We start from the raw sequence: 21,379 nt of genomic DNA, 5'->3' as shown, positions 1-21,379 counted from the left end.
ATAGAAGTAGAAGCATTTGGTCCATCCCAGATGTCAGAGAAGATCCTTCTCAGGCTGCTAAAACATCCCAACGTCATCCAGGAGCTGAAATACGACGAGAAGAACAAGAAAGCCCCAGAACACTACCTCTACCAGCGAAACAAGCCCGTCGACTACTTTGTTCTCATTTTACAGGTCAGACATGTGATTATGTAGATATGTGCAAAATCCTTCATCTCCTGACATATCCCTCTCTATACCTCTTCCAGTTGTTGAAGTTTATCTTCTTTCAAACATGGGAACAGAACTATGGCTCCTGGGAACTGCTCCTGCCTCATTTATGACCTTGCCAACCTTGAGGAGCTCACTCAGCTGCTTTCAGCTTCAGTTAAACCAGTTGTGAAGGGTAGACAGCACTTCCCGCTTTCAGGCATCTGTTGAAAGTTACTTATGCTTTAGGTATCACTAGGATAGGCAATGTAAAGGTATCCCTGCGTACAGCTGGCATTGCTTGGAAAACAAGTTAAAAAAAATGGCACGTCATAGGAGTTTGGCCAGGATGCTTTCTCTAATGCATTTTTTCCTTTTGCAAAAGGAGGCACAGGGATTTTGACAGTTTAGAGAAATTACGTTTTTCTGTGCAATTTTGAAGCCTGTACCTTTGGTGCTCTGAGAAGCGCAGGTTTTGTTGGGGGCATTGCACCATCTACTGAACTGATGCCACCTCCTGCCACAGCCCCTGCGGTTCCTGGGCACCCTGCCATCCAAGCACTCGCCCTACCCTGAGATTGCTGCATGTAGGTGGTTTTTAGATTGGAGCCCTAGATGGTGTGGAAGGACTCCTTTCTGCTGGTTCTGTACAGGATTGCTTCCAGTGTTGGTATCTCCCAGGTTTTTTTACTTGATAGGAATGCTTGAATGGCTCGGTAAAGCTTTACACAGAAACTTAGCTTCCATCTCATACCATTTGAGCAGAAACAGCCCATTAAGAGAGATTTTGCTGGAAAGGTGCTTATGTTTCTATCCTACATAACTGAATCAGTTTGGGTTATAAAAACACAAGCATTGTAGCTAAAGTTGTAACACAGGGCTTGAAAACTTCCTTAAAGTGGCCTTAAAAAAAGAGGAGAGGTTTAAACACCCATCAGTGATAAACAATTAAGAAAGCACTGGAATATGGTATTGTGGATTCAATGTAAATCTCTTTTTAAAAAGGATCATTTTTTCCAAGGGTTTGAGGGGGCACTGGTAGCTCTTTAACTGCTCACTCTTACGTGTGAATTGTTGCAATCTGAAATATTCCAGAGGCAAGATAATGCTCCTGGATGAGGTAATGCTGCAAAGATGTAAATGGAGGACATGGGCGATACAAAAGAACAAACAATTCTTTCCAAGCCATTCTTCAATCAATAAATATTTAGCAAACACAACAGCTAGCTCTATAATGCATTTGGAAAGTGAGCTTGCAGTAGGTACATACTATAAAAATGGTAACAAGCTTGGTTCTGCAAGGATCAAGGGGGGATAAATACTCTGCTTTTGTTACTTAAATGGACTTGGACTTAATCTCTCATGTTGAGAGACCAAGGATACCTACACAGTAAATGCATACCAGAACACAATTAAATGTATATTCTGTGCATTAAATTTACCAATTTAATCTCTGTAGCGTTACTGGTTTAGCTGGAATATCACTTGTTTGCAACAGCTTTTCTCTTAGCTAATGGGAAGTTCTTCTGTAGTTGTTCAAGATTTGGTTTTGTCACTGTGTTTTTTCAAAATTCCTGTCAGAACATTAAACAGTGGAAAACCAGAAACCACATGTGCATGCATTTAAGCAGGGCAGAACACATCTACTAGCATGCATGGGGAATTCTTAACGGCTTTTCAGCTGCTGTGACTATGCCAAGCATGCCTGGTCTTCATATGGCCACCACTGGGAAGCTTGGAGGTGCCGCTGCCTGTGCTGATAGAGCAAAGGCCTTGGAACTGAAGCTCAAGTCCTACTACTAATTACTAGCTTGTATTTAGCTACTAACTCCAGACTGGCTGTAGGTGAAGATCAAAGCCTGGTCGTGTATGTGTTTTGGAGACCTGGTCTTGGCTGGCGAATAACCACCAGCAGTAAGTAGGTCGAGAGCTCCGTTTATAACCAGCCTTTGCCTGGGTGATGAAATCGTATCTTTTGGAAGGCTTATAATGAACAAATAAGCTACTTATTTGTGTTGTGGAGTGAAATTGGTTTTAAAAGGGATTATATGAAGTTGTTGCTTGTGATAGCAGGAAAGTGGATTTGTGAGCCAGGCACTTTCTTCCTGCTAGGTAGATTTTGTGGTTTTTCTCCTCTTGGACACTTAGACAAACTGACTTGGTATCAGGGCTCATGCAGGCTGAGTTAATTTTCATGTTTTTCTGGCCCAGTACAGTACTGTAATGTTAAAGGCATGATTATTTATTTTAAATGGTGCTTAATGAGATAAACACATAGAAATAAAATCTACCTTTTGGACTCATTTTGACCTGATTGTGTCCAGCTGATGTTCAGTCTACCTAGTACACGCGGCAGGGGCAGTCTGCCTGCCCTTGCCGGCCTAGCCAGAGGGAAAGCATTGCAGGGAATGATGTTGTTTGCCTGAAATCCCAACCTTTGTGTAGCTCAGCCTGAAAGCTGCGTGCGATTTCTTCTGTCTGCATTGGTGTGCTATAACTCTCCGTGCAGCACCAGTAAGGATGGATGGATGTGAAAGCCAGGCCCTACTAAGAAGTCTTTTTTTTTTGGGCTACTTGTATACAAAAGTAACTGGATGTTTACAGCTGTGTTCGATATAGTGGGTTCTGTTCTAGAGTCCTCTGTAGGATGTGATGTTAAACATTTGGTTCAGCCCACATCAGAAACGGGTGCACCTGGGTGGTAGTGTGGTTCTGTACAGCTTGGGAAGCACTGAGCTCCTTCTAGGCAAGACCCTGCGAAAGAGCAGGATCTTAAGTTAAGGGTGCTGGAATATGTAAAACTGCTGGAAACCAAGAAAACCAAAGTAGCCCTGAGACTGCTCCTTCAGGAATAAGGGCTTTGTTTCTGTGGGAATCTCACCGGTGAAGGCAGACAGCCTCCTCACGTGTTGTCTCCCATCTCCCTTTCCTATGTTGGTGCCAGAGGGGACTCTTCATGTGAATGTGAACTGTGGCCCAAAATGTCTAGGTGTCTCAAGACCCCAGATGACTACATATAAGCTTGTTGTGATACTGGGGGAGTATTTTTTCACTCTGCGTTGAGGGAAAGCAGCCTGGCAGCACTTGGAGCAGGGCAGTAGCACCACCCCGAAGCACTGTCGTGATCCTGCCCCTCTGCAGGGACTCACGCTGGCCACAGGGCACTGAAGACCAGGATAGCTCAGGGCACAAGAGCGTGTTCCCCTCCAGGGTCTGTCCCTGTTCAGGCACTGTTGCAAACTGCAGGGACCATGACGCTGCTTAGGAATGTCAGGCAAAACTAGCTTTCAGGGCTCAAGTCTGGTCTTGTGCCTCGAGACCTATGGTCCCTTTAATTGCAGCTCTCTCTCCTTTTCCTTAACAGGGGAAAGTGGAAGTGGAGGCTGGGAAAGAGGGGATGAAGTTTGAAGCTGGTGCTTTTTCCTACTATGGGGTGATGGCCCTCACAGCATCGCCAGGTATGTCCTCTTACCTTCTGCTTCTGGAATGCGCTCCTGCACAAGCCTGCCCATCCTGAGGAGGCTGCATAGGGCATCCCCCCCGCCATGTCCATGGGGTTGATGAAAATGATATCTCCTTGCCAGCGAAACTGCCTGCCTGGCACAGCATCCCTGGGACGGGCCCGGGCCGGTGGCAGCGGCCGACTCCAAAACCCAGCGGCTGGCAGTGGTTTGCCAGCTCCTAGAGGATGCGAGTGTTGGCCTTAGCCAGCAATGTGTTTGGTACTGGACAACAGCTTTGTAGTTTTGCTCACAGTAGGGTAACAGGGATCAAATTAATGGGAGTAAAATAATTAGTGGCAGAGGGACATCTAGTGGTGCAAAGCACAAACGCATGTGAGTTTGGTGATGGTTCACTTTATCAGTCTTGTTTCTAAAGCCGTCTTGAGGAAAAGGAGGGCAGCAGCGGAAGAAAAGCGATTGCTCCTGTCAGCTTGTGTGGAAATGTAACCAAGAAATCGGCAAGGGGATTGAACTGGTGTCCGAGGGCGAGGTGTGAGCCAGTTCCCACCGAGGTGTGAGTCAGTTCCTGGCACACAAGCGGTAGCCACGCAAGCCACCACCTCACAAGTGCAGGTTGGGGGAATTGTCTTGTAATCCACCAAGAGTAGGCTCCAGCGCTGTATTTCGGCATTTAGTGATGTATTTTGGTGCCAGCAGTGTCACCACTAAGATCTTGACCTCAACTGGGGATCCCCAGCCCCGTTGGGGAGAGCTGGGGTGCTGGTGCTGGTGTTGGCCATCGGCTGACCCAAAGCCGCTTGCTCAGCTTCAGGGAGAGACGTTTCTCACGCTGAAACCAGGTCCTCCTGTTGCAGCAGGGTTTGTGTTCCACTTGAGAAGCAGCTTCTTTTAGATGTGCGCTCATGAGCACTCCCTTTACGTATGTGTACCTATGTGTATGTGCATTAGCGAATAGTGTTGGAATGAAAATGGTTTTATAAGTTATGAGTATAGCCTTGTTAAACTTCACAGATGACAGCAGTTCTCTTGAACGTGTGAGCTCGCTTTTACAGGCAAGACTAATTCTTTCCTTGATTATATGCAGTTTAATTTGATCAGTCTTGCTTATACCTTTTGAGGCTTGACAGATCTGAAAATGTGTAGAGCACCGGGTGGATTTTATCTGAGCAGTAGCAGCAGCGTTCACGAGGAATCGTGACACACACATGTTCACAACTGCATCATACTCTCAGCTTCGCAGCTCAGCTTTTGCAGTATGGGCCAGGCACAGAGCTGGATTAGGCATGGTCACTTCTCCTACCAGACCTACACGTGGAAATCACTTGTGGCATCTCTGTTTTGCCAGCATTGCTGTTTGAATGTTTTCATGTTTTGGTTTTTTTGTGTATGTGTCTTGCTAACCCTCCCCACAACCATGCCAGTTGCCCCAAGTCTGTGAGGTCAAATGGCCTCCTCTTCACATGCCCTGAAATCCATCTTGGATTTTGTCATGTCAAACTTAAGGATGTGCACTATGTTAAATTATTCTCAGCCAACCTTGGATTTGTTCACCTTTGACTGCTTGGCTTTTACCAATAGGAAACTCCTCATTTTGCTGGCTTTGCCTCCAGATTTTAGAGAATTTGTTTTATGATGCCTTGCAGCATCCTCAGATTTCTCTTACGATGAGCTCATAAAAGTAAATTCCTGTTGCTCTGTGTAGACAGAAAAGCTCAGTGAAAATATAAGTCATTGCAGAACATGAGAAAAGTCCTGCTCCTCTGTGCGTCCTAATTAGCCTTCATGTGCCTGCTCTCCCTGTCTGGAATGTGAAGTCAGTAATAGGAGAGTAAAGCATTAAAAAAAAAAAAAACAAAACACCACAAACAAAAAAACCCACCCTAAAACCAAAACAAACCCCCTAAACAACAAAAAAAAACCCAACACAACAAAAGAGTGAAGCTTTTTTTCTTTAACTACAGCTGGGGAGGGACTTGCAGTTATGATGAGCAGTACGTTACCCATCCTGGCAGGGCTGAGCTTGGAGAATCACAACCTCGCTTGACATTTTACTGAAAACTTGAAGAACTATGAAGTGTCCTTTGGTTTTATTTCTGTTTTCATCTGACTCCCATAAGGAACGGGTCCCGTGAAAGCTTTCTGGTTTGTTTTAACTCTTTGCCTTCCAGGCTGGAGTGGGCACCACCGCTCCTTTTGAACTACTTTAAAACTGAGTGTCCCTGTGCTGGATAACCAAATTAGCAAGTGACAATTGTTCACTTCACTGTAATTCCTTAGGCTTGGGGTTTTTTTGTTTATTCCTAAAATTGTTTAATTGTCTTTTTTGGTTTTGCTTTTGTTTTAACCCTTTACTTTTTCACAGTTGATTTGCACTTTTGGTTTTAGTTCTTCAGTGTGTGAACTGGCTCCTTCCCCTGTCGAGTGTGGATAGCTGACGCCTTTCTGGTCGTGATCTCATCCTTTTTCTCTCCCTCTTCTAGTTCCCTTGTCCCTGTCTCGTACCTTTGTTGTCAGCAGAACAGAGTTGTTAGCAGCAGGTTCTCCAGGTAAATCCGCATGCTTCTATTTTCACCATTCTTGTGACTGCCCTGATGCCATAAAAACTCAGCTGCAGTCTGTATTTATCTGACCCCTTTACTCGTTAGGGAGAAGTCCAGCACGGACTTATGCCTCGCAGGTAGGTATCCTGAACTTTCATGTATGGTAACTGGTAGCAACATGACAGAGTCATCAAAATGGGAAGAACTAAAAACATGTTGAAGAAAGTGTATTCGGTAATGTGTGCCTGTTCTTGTTTCTCATATGTACGCTGGTAGAAAAGATTTTTTTAAAATAAGGTATTCTCCCCCAAGCTGAGGCTTACACATTTCTGAAGAAAATGCATTTGGCAGACAAGAATGTCTGCTGCTAAACTGCCATAAAAGGAAAACTTATTTAAATAAAGAATTTTTATATTCTCATATGGGTAAATTCTATGGTTTGTATACAGTCTGGCCATTTCAATTCCTCAAAAGCTTTTGAACTTTCTGTCAGTGAGGTTAATGCCGTGGACCAGCCCAGTCATTGCGTGGACGGATTTTCAATGGAATGTGCAAGAAGGATGTGGGACCTCCTGTGGGGTTCTCTAGTTCCCATTTTTCTTAAGACCTTTCCTTGCTGAATAACCAAGTTGACTGACAGAGAAATCCCTTTGGAGAGCAGAGACCAAGGAGGGAACAAACTGGGTCAAAAAGAGCTCTGAGGTGTGGTTGAGTGGTTGGAAATAGGGAAGGGTCAAGAACTGAGCTTTGCAGACACTGCACATACAGAGTGCTTGAGAAAAATGGAAACCCATCAAGAAAGTCTGTAGGAAGAGCAGAATCCTAAAATAGTTTGGGCCTCAGTGAACAGATTTCTTCCTTTTGAAGTTTTCTTTTTCAGATGAAATGTCTCTTCCTAGACCTAAAAGCAAACAAGATAATGCTATGCATATTTAAGTGAAACATCTCCTAAATGTTAATACATATCATGCGTTTCATAAACTTTCACCATCTGCTTCCCGTATTTTTCCTCTCTTCTTTTTTCACTTTTGAAAATGTATTTCACCATCAGTCCTTAAATTAGCCTCATGCACATTCCAAACAAACTACAGGTTGTTGCCCTGCAGGGGATTTTTTTCCTGCCCTGTTAAAGTTTCCTGCTGCTAAACTTCAAAGAAAGGGAGAAATTTAATCTTTCTTTAATTAAAGTACCTGATGGCTTTTTTTTAAGCTCGGTGGCTTTGATTATCTTTTTTAGCTCGGTTCTTTTGTTTTGCCAGGTCTTCTTTTTTTTTTTTTTTTTTTTCCCCCCTTTGCTTGCCACAAATAAGTGTATACTTTGCACATGCAAGTTGTTTCCAATATAAATCAATATAAATGCCAAGCATATTTTCCTAGCTTTTTCCCCAACTAAAAAAAAAATAAAAATCAATACTGGAAAATAATAGTGGGGAGAATCTCCTTTGAAAGAAACTGATATGGTAAGCCTGGTCGCTCTGACAATGTGGTACCAGTTCTGATGAAACTGGGATCTTCTGCTCGGTCCTTCTAAAAAAGGATCCTGTCGTTTAACCCCCAATTCATATACGATTGTATTGATTCTGTTTTGTGGTTTCTACTTTTTATCCCCTGTATAGGAAGGTGAGGAGTATGAGAAAACCTGGGTAGAAAAGGTCTGTCCAGATCTGTGCTGGCCTGCTAGGGGGCTGGCAGGGCACTGTTCTGCTAACACGGACCTGCCTGGTATTCGTCTGTCGCCTGCCCTTTCTGTATCCTTCCTTCTTCATTAACTTCTCTTCTCCATCCCGGACTTGTACGTGGTCCAGAAGTGATGTCCTTTCCCTCTGATTTTTTGTAGTCATACGTTTTTGTTCTGTCCTTTCATTTTACCTGTCCCTTTTAGTTCTGGGTTTTTTTTTTAATATATGCTTTGTCATGTTGCTGTCTGTCCTTCTTTGGTTTTCATTAGCAATGCACTATAAGAACTGGTGAAAAGAAAGGGCAGATACAAGTCACACCAGCGTAAAGCTGTTCCAGATGGAAGCCTTTATCCCGAGCAGCAGCGATGCTGTACTTGTCACACACAGCCTTATTTTGTGTATGCAGGTGGGAAAGACGGGACAAATTCACTCAGCCTTCACAGTTCCTTCTTCTCCAGTGGGAATTACGGCATCAAGCCCTGTGTGCAGGTAGAGGTTTGGCTCCTGGCAGCAGTTATTGCAGCCAGGCCTGCGAGATGGCAAGTCGGTATGGAGGAAAACCTTGCAGGGCTCCGAGTGCTTCCCCCTAAGCCTGTACTTGGTGTTGCCATAGGGACCCACGCTAATTCCATAGTGCGGAGATGGCAGAAAAATTGCCAAGTTGTCAGAACCTCTATTTTTCTGTTCCCTTTTCCAAAATTGAAGGAAAGACAACACCAGAGGGATTTGAAGTGGGAAATAAAAACCAGGGCAATTCTGCCATGCATCTAGAAGCATCTGAAGTGGTAGGTTTAGGAAAGGCTGGATGCAGAGGTGTGGAACAGGCTGTGTCATTTGGCAAGGAGAGATACAGTCATTAAGTGGCAGGGATAGGGTTGAATTTTAGGGAGCTTTTTTTTTTTTTTTTTAGAAATAAGTTCATATATAGAAAAGTCTTCAAAAAAGAATTTGAAAAGCTTGCAAGGATACTGTTGTGATTTGCTCGAAGAGGCTTTATATCTTAAGATTATATGAAAATATCTTTCAGCTGAGAGTGGGGATGGTGTGGTGAGTAGCATAGTTTACATCAAGTTTCAGCTTGGGCTGGCTGAATGAAATTTAACTCCATTAAGATCCCAAAATTCACCAGTTCCAAAGTCAGTTCTTTGATCAGTATGTACTGTGTGTGCACGCAGGGAGAAGCCCATCTGCGGGAGGGCTTGGGATCTCTCGTTTCTGCCCTCCAGTCTTCTGGGTCACTGTGTGGGTGGACGCCAGGGATGCAAAATGTCTGTGGCTTCCTGAGAGCACAGTTACTTGAGAGAAACTGTGGCCAGTCACACTCGCAGGGGACAGCGGTGAGGTTTTCACGTGCAACCCTGCAGTGCTTAAAGGCCAGTAATGGAAAACGATGTCTCTCGTTTAATCCTTTTCTGGACACAGATTTTTCTCTGTAGCATGGACTGTTTTCCCTGCTTTTCTGGCTGGCGTGTACCACATGGAGCTTGCTGTCCTTCATTGAGTTTTCTCCCCTTCAAGCAGTTGGGAGGTACTAGAAGAAATGTTGGAGTAATCATCAGGTGGACTGCACTCTGGTCCACTGAGGACTCTATCACTCTTACGATTTTGAAAATGTCTGCTCTAACTCGGGGAACGAGGCGTATGTACGTACTAGGTGGAATAAAAGGGTGTGAGGGTTAGCTGGGACTGACTGTGGATGAGTGGTCTGGTATGGAGTTACGATTATAAATCATTAAGGGAAAAAAATATCTATTAAGCACAGTCTGACTATCAAGAGCCTTGGGAAGTTACCTTTGTCTGGAGGTTACCACTCATCAGCTGAAGCAGTGTGACCAACTGTGCGCAGGGCATGTCCACTGCAGCATAGACAAAACCAGGTTTGTTTAAGGCAAACTCAGTGATGTCAGCTACCAGCTCTGGACTCAAAATGTGCTCTTTTCAGGGCAATTTTGTCGTTTAATTGCATGTCTAGTTATGAGTGGATTAAGTAGTTGCAGTTCTTTTGTGCTACATTGCAATTTATTATTGTCCCTTTGAAACTGGTGACTTTAAATGTTTTCTACTTGATTTAAGAAACCTCTTGCTCTTGCCCGTTTCTCAGCCGAAAACAAGTCTCCACCTCGGCCCTGCGGCTTGAATCACTCAGACTCTTTAAGCCGAAGTGATCGCATCGATGCAGTGACGCCAACGTTAGGGAGCAGCAACAACCAGCTGAACGCATCTTTCCTCCAAGTGTATGTTCCGGACTACTCAGTGAAAGCACTCACAGACATTCAGTTTGTCAAGGTAGGAAAAAAGCTGGAAAAGCCCCACTGGAAAGCTGGGCTTGGCTGGTAGGATGGAGAGCCTGGGGAAGGGAGGTCCCCTAGATTGCTCTGTGAGTAAATAAGATTATGAAAGCAGCTGTTTAAAAATCACTTGCAGTTACTTTTTTTTCCCAATAGCTGCTGTCCATTGATCTGTCTTCACTGTTCCTCTCATTTAGGTTTTTAAGTAGGTTGGTCACATAAGTTTCTGGATTTCAGGTCCCTCGAGGAAAGATTATCGAAAATAACCTTTCTCTGCTTTTAGTTATGAAAGGCATATCCTTCTGAAGCCTTTGGAGCCATCTGAAATGGAGACCCTTCGTTATCAGACAGTGTCCTTTTCTAAAGGATGAGATATTGTCTGTTGGTTGCAGTTTTTATTCACTTTCCATTTTGGTTTCAGTTTGGGGTTCTTGATCTTACTTTCCGACTTGTCATCCTTCTGCTTGGAGAAGTCGTGGACATTTCTCTTTATCTTAACTTCGCATGTTAGGCTCATGTCTCATACTACCAGTGAGTTGCTGCATGAGTACAGCTCTGTCCCCCAGCATGGTGCATCCCACGCTGAAATGTGTGCGAGTCCTGTGGGATAGGAAATCTAGCTGAGCTGAGGAACAGCTAATGCTGGCAGCAATTCCAGCCCCGCTGGGAGCCCAGGGAAGCTGACGTCCCATGGCCAGAAGTTGACCTTGATGCTTTTCCTAAATTAAGTGCACGTTCACAGTTTCTTTGTATGCAGCTTGAATGATTTGTGAACTCAAGTTCTGTCAAAGTTAATTCAGTATTAAGAATGTGGAATAGAGTAGAAATACTAGAATGCTAAATCGATCATTCTGTAGCCAAATTTTAGGAGAGTACAGTCTTGCATTCAAAACTTGACAGATGTAAATGTACTGGTGGATGGTTCTAGCCTTCAAGGTTTAGATCAGTAAATATTTAACACTGGGCAAGTGATTCTCACTACAGATTTCAATAGCTACTCTGCTGTACAGAGCAGCTGCTCATCTTATGCTGGTTTATGTGGAGTCCAACTATCACTCTGTCATACTGAGGCTAATGAATGCTAAACTGTCTGGTGTCTCTGCAGGCAGACTTGCACACCTCGTTTTGCATCACTCTGCTTTACACATAGGACAGAGTACTCAACATTACTGTTTTCACTGTGCCACGTGGGTGTTTACTCAGTTAATACCTTGTAAGCCAGGGTTGTGACCTGCTCATGCATGTTTGGGTTTTGCTTTTGGAGTTGTGACCTGGTCCATCTGACTCCCTCCATTTCCAGTCCCTCTCTTGCATTGCTACTGAAACTTAAGGTTTTCTAAAAGCCTGGTTTCACCTCTTCCACCTTCCTGCCTGCTGAGATCACCCACTGCTGTTGTAGCACGCGGGGCTGTCAGTGCACGTGCATCCCGCTGCCTGTCCTGGCTGAGAAGGTTGACCCAGAGGAGTTTACGGGGCTGGTCGCTTGTGGCTCCAGGAGGAATTCTCCCCTCTATTGCCAAATGCGGATATATGGGGCTATAGGCTTCCTTGCCTCTGGAGCATCATGGGCAGTAACACTCTGTGCTCTAGGCCAGCTCCTGTCATGACTGTTCCGCTGAGTGCAGCCAGCTCTTGCAGAGACCAGTGGAAGACTTCATGGGTTGCTAATTTGGACTCATCTCTATGGAGAACCCAGTCTTTTCTAGAATTGAACATCCTTATGGATCAGAATAAGGCTGTAGCTCCTGCTATGTTTGCTGGCCTAGACAAAAGCAGTAAGGCTTGTACCCTCTGGCTCTGCAGGGACTCTTAGAGCCTCACCAAGAGCTCACTGAAGTTGGGAGAAAGACTTCATTGAACTCTGGTTCTGGCCCTAAAAATGTGCATGGTTAGAAGGAAATGGAGATCTGATTGTAAAACCTCTGCATAGGAATAAATCCCTGCCTTTGAACAGCGTGGTGGTCGCACACCTCAGTGCTTCCACCCTGTCTGGAAATGTCACCATGCTGTGGTGTTGAGCTGGGAAGCTCAAGGCTTGCAAAGCGCGGGGATGTTTTATAGAAACAGGTAAATGGGGGTTGAAGTGCAATCATCTGGAAAGGGAGAGCACTTTATTTTATCAGTGTGTCCCACAGGAGACACAAAAGTGTGACTGGCTATTTTTGTTCCTTCCTTCTGTCCTTGGAGCAGATCTCAAGACAGCAGTACCAAAATGCCCTGATGGCATCCCGGATGGACAAAACACCTCAGTCCTCGGACAGTGAAAACACTAAAATTGAACTGACTCTTACGGAGCTGCATGATGGTTTGCCGGACGAGACAGCAAACCTGCTGAATGAACAGAACTGTGTGACTCACAACAAGCCCAACCACAGTATGCACAGTGAAGGAGCGATCTAGGAGCTGACTCCCCACAGCCCACCCATCCCATCTCCTCAGCAGGACCAGCCCTCGCTCCTTCCTGCCTCCTCCCCGAGTGTGAACACCGTTAGTATGTGCTTGCAACACTGTGCTGCATCCAGTGTTCTGAGACCAAAGACTTTTGCGTCCGTTCTGGGAGCAGAAGAGGAAGAAACAGGAAGAAAGGAGCAAAGAGCAAGACAGACTAAAGCCCCCAAGCGTACTTTGGGAATGGTGAGCCACCCTTGAGAACGATGAAAATACTTCTTGCAAAGTAGAATCATGTTTATTTTTTATCTGTATTTTTGATCCTTGTTGGGTTTTTCCTCCTCAAACACATAAGGAGAAGTTTAAAAGCTCCTCCAGTTATTTTTTCAAGAGAGATCATGTTTTTAAAAAGTATTTTGCAGAGTTTTAAATTGTTTCTGTCCCCCCTGAACCTCAAATGGGCTTTGTCGTAGTTTTGTGAATTGGCTCCAATGTCCTTAGGCCTCTCTTCACCCATCGCTGGTCCTTTTTGTTGCCCTGTTGAAAAAGTTAGTAACTGGTACTTGTATGTTATTTGTGTCCTAAGAATGAGCAAGCTTCAAGGAACCTCTGGTTTCAGCCACCTGGAGGGCCGAGGGATGAGTATTACTACATTCTTCCAGTTAAGTTTCAGGGAAGGAGTGGTTACTTTGGTATTTAATGATCTCTCAAATTTCAGAAGGTTTATTGGTAAAACAGGCAAAAGCGTTGTTACACTTACAGTTTTGTAACCTCCAAAACCTTTGTCTATTTTGAAGATGATACTGAAGGGGGGAAGGAGTTAATTAGCACAACTGCAGTCTCGTGAAATGAAAGCTGGGTGTAATTTTCCGTAGTGAAGTAACTGGGTGATTTTTCATTGATGTTCCTGACAATTGCATGGTGAAGTAATGTGCACACCCCAAAACGACAAGCTTTAAAGCACTCCCATGCTGTAGGGGTCTGCGCATCATCACCTTGGCCAGAGCAGATGTGCAGTCTTTGCTAAATAACAGGGAACACCAGTCCCTGTCCCCCCTTCAATCTCTAGTATTAACACACAAGATGCTGCTACACTTACACCCAAAGTACATCCTCCAGGTGACAGTAAACCTCTGCCAGCCCAAGGATGGGCTCTGCTGAGGAGTCAGGACCATCCTCTCCTCTCCAGGAACTGACAAAACTTTCCGGACGCGAGTGTATTGCACTTCAGGGATTCGGAAAGGTTCATTTCCAGGCTGTTCCCAGCCACATTCCTTCCTTTGAGTGGTTTTAATGCATTTCCTTCTCTCTTGCCCCTTTTAACAGCCATTTTAGGGATTACCATGGTAGCAGAGCAGAGAGCCTCCCCCTTGGCTGCTGCTAGTGCAGGGCACCCTGCCTTGGGCAGCAGAAACCAATTCCTCCACCCCAAAAACCTGAATGCAGATCGGGTGCAAGCAAGAGGCACCTCGTGGCAGTTGTGCATCACACGTTCCCCACTCCCACAGGTGGAGTCCAAGTCCTCAAACAAAAAAAAGTCCCATCCCCTTCGATACTCTCCCCTTCCAGTGCTGTCTCAAACAAAATGTGAACGTTGCATTGCCTTTGGTATCTGGAGTGATTAATAAATCAGGCCTTGCGGTTTTTCTGTTTCGAGACCCTTCCATGGCCCCTGGCTATGTAGCATTTCCCTTCTTTTCTTTACACTTTCGTAATCTCATCTGACCCTCAGAAGAAGCCCCCAGCCCCATGTGCAACTGCCAGAGCTCTCTGTGCCTGCACGCCTGCCCCATCCCTCCTGCTCGCCGGCCGGGGAGGGCACTCGCCGCAAGTTCCCGTGGTCCATCTTTGCAAATGGTGGCAGGAAAGGTGCAATATTTTGCTGCAGGATCTCCCTGCAGGAAATTGGAGTGCATGGTGTCAGAGCCGATTGGGTCTGCGTGTGTGTCTCCTCCTCGCTCTTTCGGCTTCAGAAAGCAGACCTAATTTTTGCTGTCCTCCCTGATGGGAAAGGTGCACTTCTTCCTTGGAGTCACCCATGAGGATGAAGTCTCCACAAGGGGGCATAGAAATCGCACAGTATCTAACTTGTGCACCCAGTGAGGAGGAAACAGGGCCCCCAAAACCTTACTCTCACGTTTAGCTTTTTATTAACTTGTTTTGAGTCCCATCTAAAAGCATTTCCTGATCTCCATCCTCGCTCTGATGTGCACCAATCTGCTACCCCCGAGAGCACATGGCTCAGCGTCGGCAAGGGCTGGCCTAAGCCCGGCTCATTCCCAGAGAGCTGCCAATATTGCACCTTTCTTGCAGAGCAAAATGTTGAGATGTTACAGCATTTGTCCTCGGTGAGGGACTCGCCTCGCCAGCGTTTATCTAGTGTTGCTGAATGTAAAAGTTTGTCAGAAGTGTTCGACACGGTGGTGAACTTGAGATGCAGTATCCGTTTTGTCAAACCTGCCGAAGGAGGGAAGGCTCAAGTCAAGGCAGCTCTCTCTCTGGGTCGAGGTTGCTCGCTGGATCTGACTTCTGCTTCTTATGGCAGGGTATGGGTTTTTTTTTTTGTCTGTTTTCCTTTTTTAAAAAAAAAAAAAAAAAAAAAAAAAAGCCAATTTTTCCAACCAAAGCCATGTGATCCCAAAGCAAATACCTCCTGCTTCTGCCCATGCTGCACTGTTCCAAAATTTGCAGGCAATTTTTTGCATGACTGTTTTTCATCGTTTGTACAGATCCAATAATGGAAAGTGAAATAATTTCCATAAAAATAGTTGATTATAGATGTGTTTCATATGGAAAATATGTACCTGACCCAGAGGGGTTAGGAGCTGCTACTACTAATTAGCTTGAAGAGCAAAGCATGGTCCTCTCCCCGGAGGGGAAAAAAATCCAGTCTCCCTGTTCTCAGGGTATTTACAGTTTTACTGTTTAACAAATGCAAGGGGTTCCCAGCCCTCGCAGTGGGAACCATCACATGCAGAGGAGCCCGACGCCCAGCTCAGGATCACGTCTGAGCCTCCGGACGGCGTTTGCCGGCACCGGGGCTTGGCTCTCCCGACTGCAGTGGAGATGCCGTGGCGTCTGAGTCTGTGCCCTGCCAGAGCAGGTCTGCTTTCTCTGCCTCGCCGGCCGCCCGCCTGCACTCGGGTGGGCTCGGATGCCAGATGCCATGCCACTGGGCCATAAGGACGTGTGGCAGGGCTGCCAGTTGCCGCAGGGCACCAGCTGGTGGCTTTGGGAATCGTTGGACTTGACCTCAGACCTCGGCAAGGCTTTTGACTCATAGACAGGATACTGCATCTTCCTATGTCAACTCCTACTGCCGCCTTTGTTCCCCTCGTCCATCTGCCTCCGGGTGCAAGCAGAGGGGTGGACAATGGCCCGTTGGCCGGGGGAGGCTGGGAGGGCATCTAGCCATGGTTTCTACTGTCAATACAATTTTGCACAAGAGTTCTTTGAAGTGAGGTTTTCAACACTAATATCTTAAATGCACAACTGTGAATTATAACTTTTACACTCCTGTTGGTTGAATTTCCTTTAAATGAAATGAACCTGAATCTGTTGTAACTATGATTTTTTTTTTTTTTTTTAATTCTGTGTATTGCCAAATCTTTGTAAAGAGTGAAGGAATGTTCTTGCTTTCCAATGAGAATCTTTCTCCAAACGAGACTGACTCTGGTGACGTGGAGATCATACGAAGCATGCTAGTTCTGAGTGGCGAGGGGCTCAGGGTGGGCTTAGCAAGCCAGCCCCGGCCTCTCTGTAGACCCCAAGCTCAGACCCTCCAGAGTTTACAAAGCGCTTGTTGTTTCATTCCCAGCTTGTCCACTCCCTGAAACCCCTGTGCAGCTGAAGGCCGCTGCCCCGGAGGAGCTCGGGACAGGGTATCCCGCAGAGGGACGAGGGGTGCTGGCAGGGTGCCCAGGCTGGCCGGGGAGCAGGGGCCCCAAGGCTGGCGTGGCAGGACGAGGTGCTTCCCCCATCCAGTTGCACCAGCAGAGTGTGGGGCAGGTCCTTCCACCACTCTCCACTTCTGCTCCAAACCTGCAGTCATGTGCAGTTCCCTCTCATGTTCTTTTTGCCCCCAGGCACGTTCCTGCTCCGGACCGAGCAGGGGTGGGATGGTGTCGAGACCTGCACGGGGCGGTTGGAGCTGGAGCTGGCTGCTCAAGGCTTGCAGTTCTTGGCCCCTGTTGGAAGAGGGGTCGGCCACTCATTCACATTGTGCTCGCTGTTCTGTTCCTCCTCTCCTCTCCTGGACTTACTCCCCTTTTCTTCACCGCAGGGTTATTTTTTTTGTTGTTGTTGTTTTTTAATTCTTTTCTTTAAGTGCCTTTTAGTGCGGGTGGAGCTGGCAAGAGTAGGAGTCTCAGGATATGGCCCTTTGCATTCACCTCAGACCTGGAGAAAGCTCAGGGGGAGCAGGGCGAGTTGCCCATGATGGCCCACGGACATCACCCGTTGCTGCTTCTCAGCCTTCAGGGCCCAGCTCAGATGAGGATGAGATTTTGGCACTGGTGGTGTCAGGCTCTGGCTCAAATCAGCTCAAAGAAAACCAAAGAGGTAGCTTTGTGCAAGGGGCTGCTTGGGCAGCGGTGGTGCTTCCTGTGATCTCTGCAGAGCTCAGCCGAGGGGCCTGGGGGTGTGGATGGCAAAGAGCAGCGCTGCCTCCTCACGGGCGTCCTCTGTAAGTATCGGACGTGACGGAGAGCACAGCCGCGTTCTCCAGGACCCCTTGGAACATGCATCTTCCCTCTGCTGAAATACACTATCTATAGAAATCATTCCCACGTGAAAGATGTACCATATTTTATATGATCTCTAATACACACGACTGTGGTTTTAAAACTAGTACCTGTGTACCAGTTGTCAAGTTATCCAGTGTCTGGATTACCAGTAGAAAACTGGGGCTGGGGGGGGTGGGGAAGGATGCTGCAGAGAGTACCCCTTGTCGTGATGCTAACTTCAGGCTTCATCCCAAAGGTGTCTGACCAGCGTTGAGGGGTTCCTGTGGTCGTACTGTGCGCTGCCACGTGCAAAGCTGGCACAAAGCAGAAAACCAGCACGTGCTGAAAGGCTCGGTGTGACACGGACCCGGGCTTGCTGCCCGCCCTGCTGCCTGGCGCTACACTGGGGCTCTAAATAGACCCAAAGAAGTACCCGGCCCTTGGATACTGAGGGTTGGTTTGGCCCAACAGTGAAATGACAAGAATAACTAACGTGATCGAAAGCTGGGCATCTTTTCTTGGCAGAGAGAGCAGCCTTCATCCTGACTTGACCAGCAGAGAGGACAAGCTCTACGCTACAAGCTGGGCTGGGAAGCCACCCTCATCCCCGCTCTGTTATACTTGGTCCATCGGTTGCAGGTCTCTTGTTGGTGCAATCTCTGTGGTGACACTGGCCTCGCTCCCACGCGTCGGCAGCACAGGGGACTTGGTGACATTCACGGCTTCCAGGACAACCGCGCTCGCTGTCTTGCTCTTGTCCTGGAGCCTGGCTTCATGCTGGGGTGTGTTCCTCCATGGTTACGTTCACGGCTGCATCCTTGAGGCCGTGTCCAGGTGAAGGCACGCTGTTGCTGCGGGTCCAAAGCGGTACGGTTGAGCTTTTTGGTCTGTTTGTGCATATTTTCTGTTCCGTTAGAAGCTGGATGCTGAACCTAGGGAGGCCAGACCATTCCCTAGGAGAAAGCCCGGGATGTCAGGTTATCCCGGCACCCTTCTCTGAGCTGCAGGGATGAGAAGGGGGTGCTGGAAAGCTGCCTCCAGCCCTTGGTACGATACAGGTGGCGGAGGGAGGTGTTGCACAGATCAGTAGCGCTGAACTCCGTCAAAGTGACATCTTGTTCTCATTATCCTGAGGTCAGGATCTGTAGCAGTTCTGCATCTTGGAAATATGGTACTTAAAGCTGCTGGTCTTCTGTCTCCAGCTGGAAAACCTTTTTCTCCTCTCTCCTGAAGTTTCTCCTTCGGGCCCAGTTTTCCTCTGAGCAGGGCTGATCACTGGGATCCTGCAGAGGACGGTGCCCTGGCTGCTCTTGGCCCCCCAGCGCAGATTTCTGGCTAACAAAGTGATCGATGTTTAATCCTTCCCCCCGAGCAGGAGAGGTTTGGCTGTTCTTGACTGAAGTTGCCGGGCTTGAGGTTTGTCAACAGTTGTGAGCCAAGTGCTTGAAACACACGAAGGCTTGCAGGCAGCTCCGATGCTCCAGAGGTGGATTTGATGTCTCTATTGTCTTCTCCTCCTGGAAGTAGTGTGGTGGTTGGTTGATAAGAGGGTTTGTTGCGGAGGAAGGGCTTGTCCCAGCATTTAGTGCTTGGTGGAGCAGTCTAGCATCCCATTTCTGCTGCTGGGAGACCGCAGAACTTTATAAAAGGAGTTGGTGGGGTTTTTTTTAATCTTCTGGGCATCGCTGTTGTACCAAATCCTTCCAAATTCAAGTGAGAAACTTGTAGTGTCAGATGAGTAGCCTGGATCTTAGGCCTTTAGCTGGAAGTGCCAATATTGAATGCATGCCTTCTGGATTCCCCCAAAGATCCATGTGGGAGGGTGGAGGGGACTCACGGTGAGCTCTTCCATTCACAGAAGTGACAGACTGGCCGGGCCTAGGTCAGTTCTAGCATCATCCCTGCTTTAAAGTCTCAGGTCCCAGCGGGCTGGGCTGGGCTGGTTTGGCCAGCGGGTTTTCACCCAGGGTACGTGCTCTGTCCTTCGGCATCGTGCTGGCTGGGATTCAGTGATGTGGCTTTCGCGGCTGCCGCTCTTGCATTGGCCATGGCCGTTCCTCTGCTCTTCTCGCTGTGGTTTGGTTGGGTGTTCGGGAGGGCGAGAGGAAGAGGTGCAGCAGTCAGGAACGGGTGATGCTGTGGCCATCCTGCCTTCGTTCCTCACGCTAAGGGTAGGAGATGCTGCTCAAGGGACTCTGTCTTCCTCACAGACTGCGTGAAATTTGGAGAGTGGAAACCCACCAGGACCCCAGCACCAGTGCTCTGGTCCCATTTGATCCATGTTCTCCCAAGCACAAGGGTGGCTTACGAGCAGTTCGGGGTTGGGCCCCGCTGAGGGACCTCAGAGCTCGTGGCGTGTGCTTTCTCCAGCACGCAACTGCAGAGCCAGCTTCGATGCCTGAATCACAGGGGCAGGCATCTGGATGCCAAATGCATTGAATCTGAAAACCCAAATACTTGAGAAGCGTTCCTGGAAGCCGTGAGCAGCTGGTGCTCGGCAGCCAAGGTCTCACACCAAACCTTTCTCCTGCGGTCGGGCCCTTCCCGGCCGCCCCCAGCCCCCCCTTTTTTTCCTTCCCGGCCGCCCCGAGCCTCCTCCCGGCCACTGCCGGCTCGGCCTCGGTCCCCCCTGCTCCGAAGCGTGGTGGCCCTCCCCCCGCAGTGTGTTTTCGTGGCTACCTGACCCCGCTCAGCCGCTCCACCTGGCTCTTCCCCGTGTCTTATTTGCCATCGTACGTGGTCTTTGCGAATTGTATCATATTGTACATGACTTCTTGTTTCCAGAGTTGTAGTATTCTGACTACAGTATTTCCGTGTATGTACATAAACCTGACTAAGCACAACTGAAATCCTGAATGAAGTGTATACGTTTCATATACTGATTGTCGTACGAATGAATTTTATAATTATTCCAATTTTGTTGTAGATTTCCAATCTTTCCTATTTATTTTGTACCAGATTTATTTGTATATTTTGTGATTTTGTTTAAAAGCATTTTGTTTATTTCTATTCTTTTTAGATAAATGATGATTTTTTTTCTGTTGAACATTCCAGTTTATGCATTTTTCCCTCCTCCATGCTCCCCCCCCCCATTTCCAAGGGACGAATTTTGGCACGCGGGTGGTGGGGGTGATGTTGGTGATCCTGGTCCCAGATCTCTGCTGTTGGCACATCAGTGGTCTGTAATCTCCACTTCAGCTGTCAAGAGCCACAGAAAGGCTGGATCCTGTTCCCTTTAGAGCCAGGTCTTGCTCCTCACTTTGGTGGGTCTGGGCCCGTAAGTCCTCGAGATGGGGAGGGCTTTGCTGACCAGGAGCTGGGAAGCTGGTGGCAACAGCAAGCAGCTGACTTTCTCTTTCTGCAGTTCCCTCAAGGGTGAGGGCCTTTTTCTTCCACTAATAAAAGCCCCTTATTTACAACCTGCTCTCCATAGATCATGTTTGTTTGTCCAGAACTGTAGATGCCATCTGTCTGTCGAGCTGTAGCATGTGTTCCTGCAGGCGGTGTGTGACTGGGGGTCACCAGCGAGGGACGTGGCTGGTGGTGACGGCGGCTCCATTGGATGTGAGTGGCTGGTGGAGCGAGTCTGTCCATCCCCCTGTGTCGGGGACCACTGCCTGCTCCCCTGGTGCTGGGACTTCGGCAGCAGGGTTGTGCGGAACCTGCAGCGACAGGGACGTATTTCTGAGCAGGAGAGCGAGCCTGTGCTTAGTCCCCTGCCCAGCACCGCTTCCAGCTCCACGCCGGCAGAGGAACAGCCGACCACACAGCCCTGCCGTGCGCCCAGTTTGTGCTTCTGCCTTCCCACACCCCCGTCCTTCTCGCAGCCGTTTCACCCAGCTGCTCTCCCTGCACTGGGCTTTCTTCCTTGCTCAAGCTCTTGAACTGCTCAACCCTGGGTTAGCAAGTTGGGCAGCATCTGCTCAAGGCTTGTGAGGGGTTTTACTGCGCCCGGTGCAGCTGCTGTCCCTGCTCCTGTGCTGCAGGGTGGCCCCATCCTCTGGGCCTTGCTCCCCAATGTTGTATCAGCCGGACGGGGAGAGTGGCAGGTCCTGTGAGGACTTCTGTTCCCCTGCCTGTGCCTGTCCCTGGCAGCAGGTGGAGGAC

General features: G+C 47.6%; 1 protein-coding gene across 1 annotated transcript in view; it reads left to right on the top strand.

The window, feature by feature from the left end:
* Window positions 1-15,117, top strand: part of CNNM2 (cyclin and CBS domain divalent metal cation transport mediator 2) — a gene marked incomplete at its 5' end in the record, with an annotated part of 125,774 nt that extends 110,657 nt beyond the window's left edge. Inside the window, 4 exons of the mRNA XM_035893631.1 lie at window positions 5-174; window positions 3,554-3,647; window positions 9,974-10,158; window positions 12,351-15,117. Coding sequence (XP_035749524.1) covers window positions 5-174; window positions 3,554-3,647; window positions 9,974-10,158; window positions 12,351-12,560 — 659 coding nt within the window. The remainder of the gene's footprint in view (window positions 1-4; window positions 175-3,553; window positions 3,648-9,973; window positions 10,159-12,350) is intronic.
* Between the last annotated feature and the right edge of the window lie 6,262 nt (window positions 15,118-21,379).

This window comes from Egretta garzetta, unplaced genomic scaffold (assembly GCF_000687185.1).
Source record: "Egretta garzetta isolate BGI_Z169 unplaced genomic scaffold, ASM68718v1 scaffold135, whole genome shotgun sequence".
NCBI lineage: Eukaryota > Metazoa > Chordata > Aves > Pelecaniformes > Ardeidae > Egretta > Egretta garzetta.
This window is presented reverse-complemented; position numbering and strand designations above follow the sequence as displayed.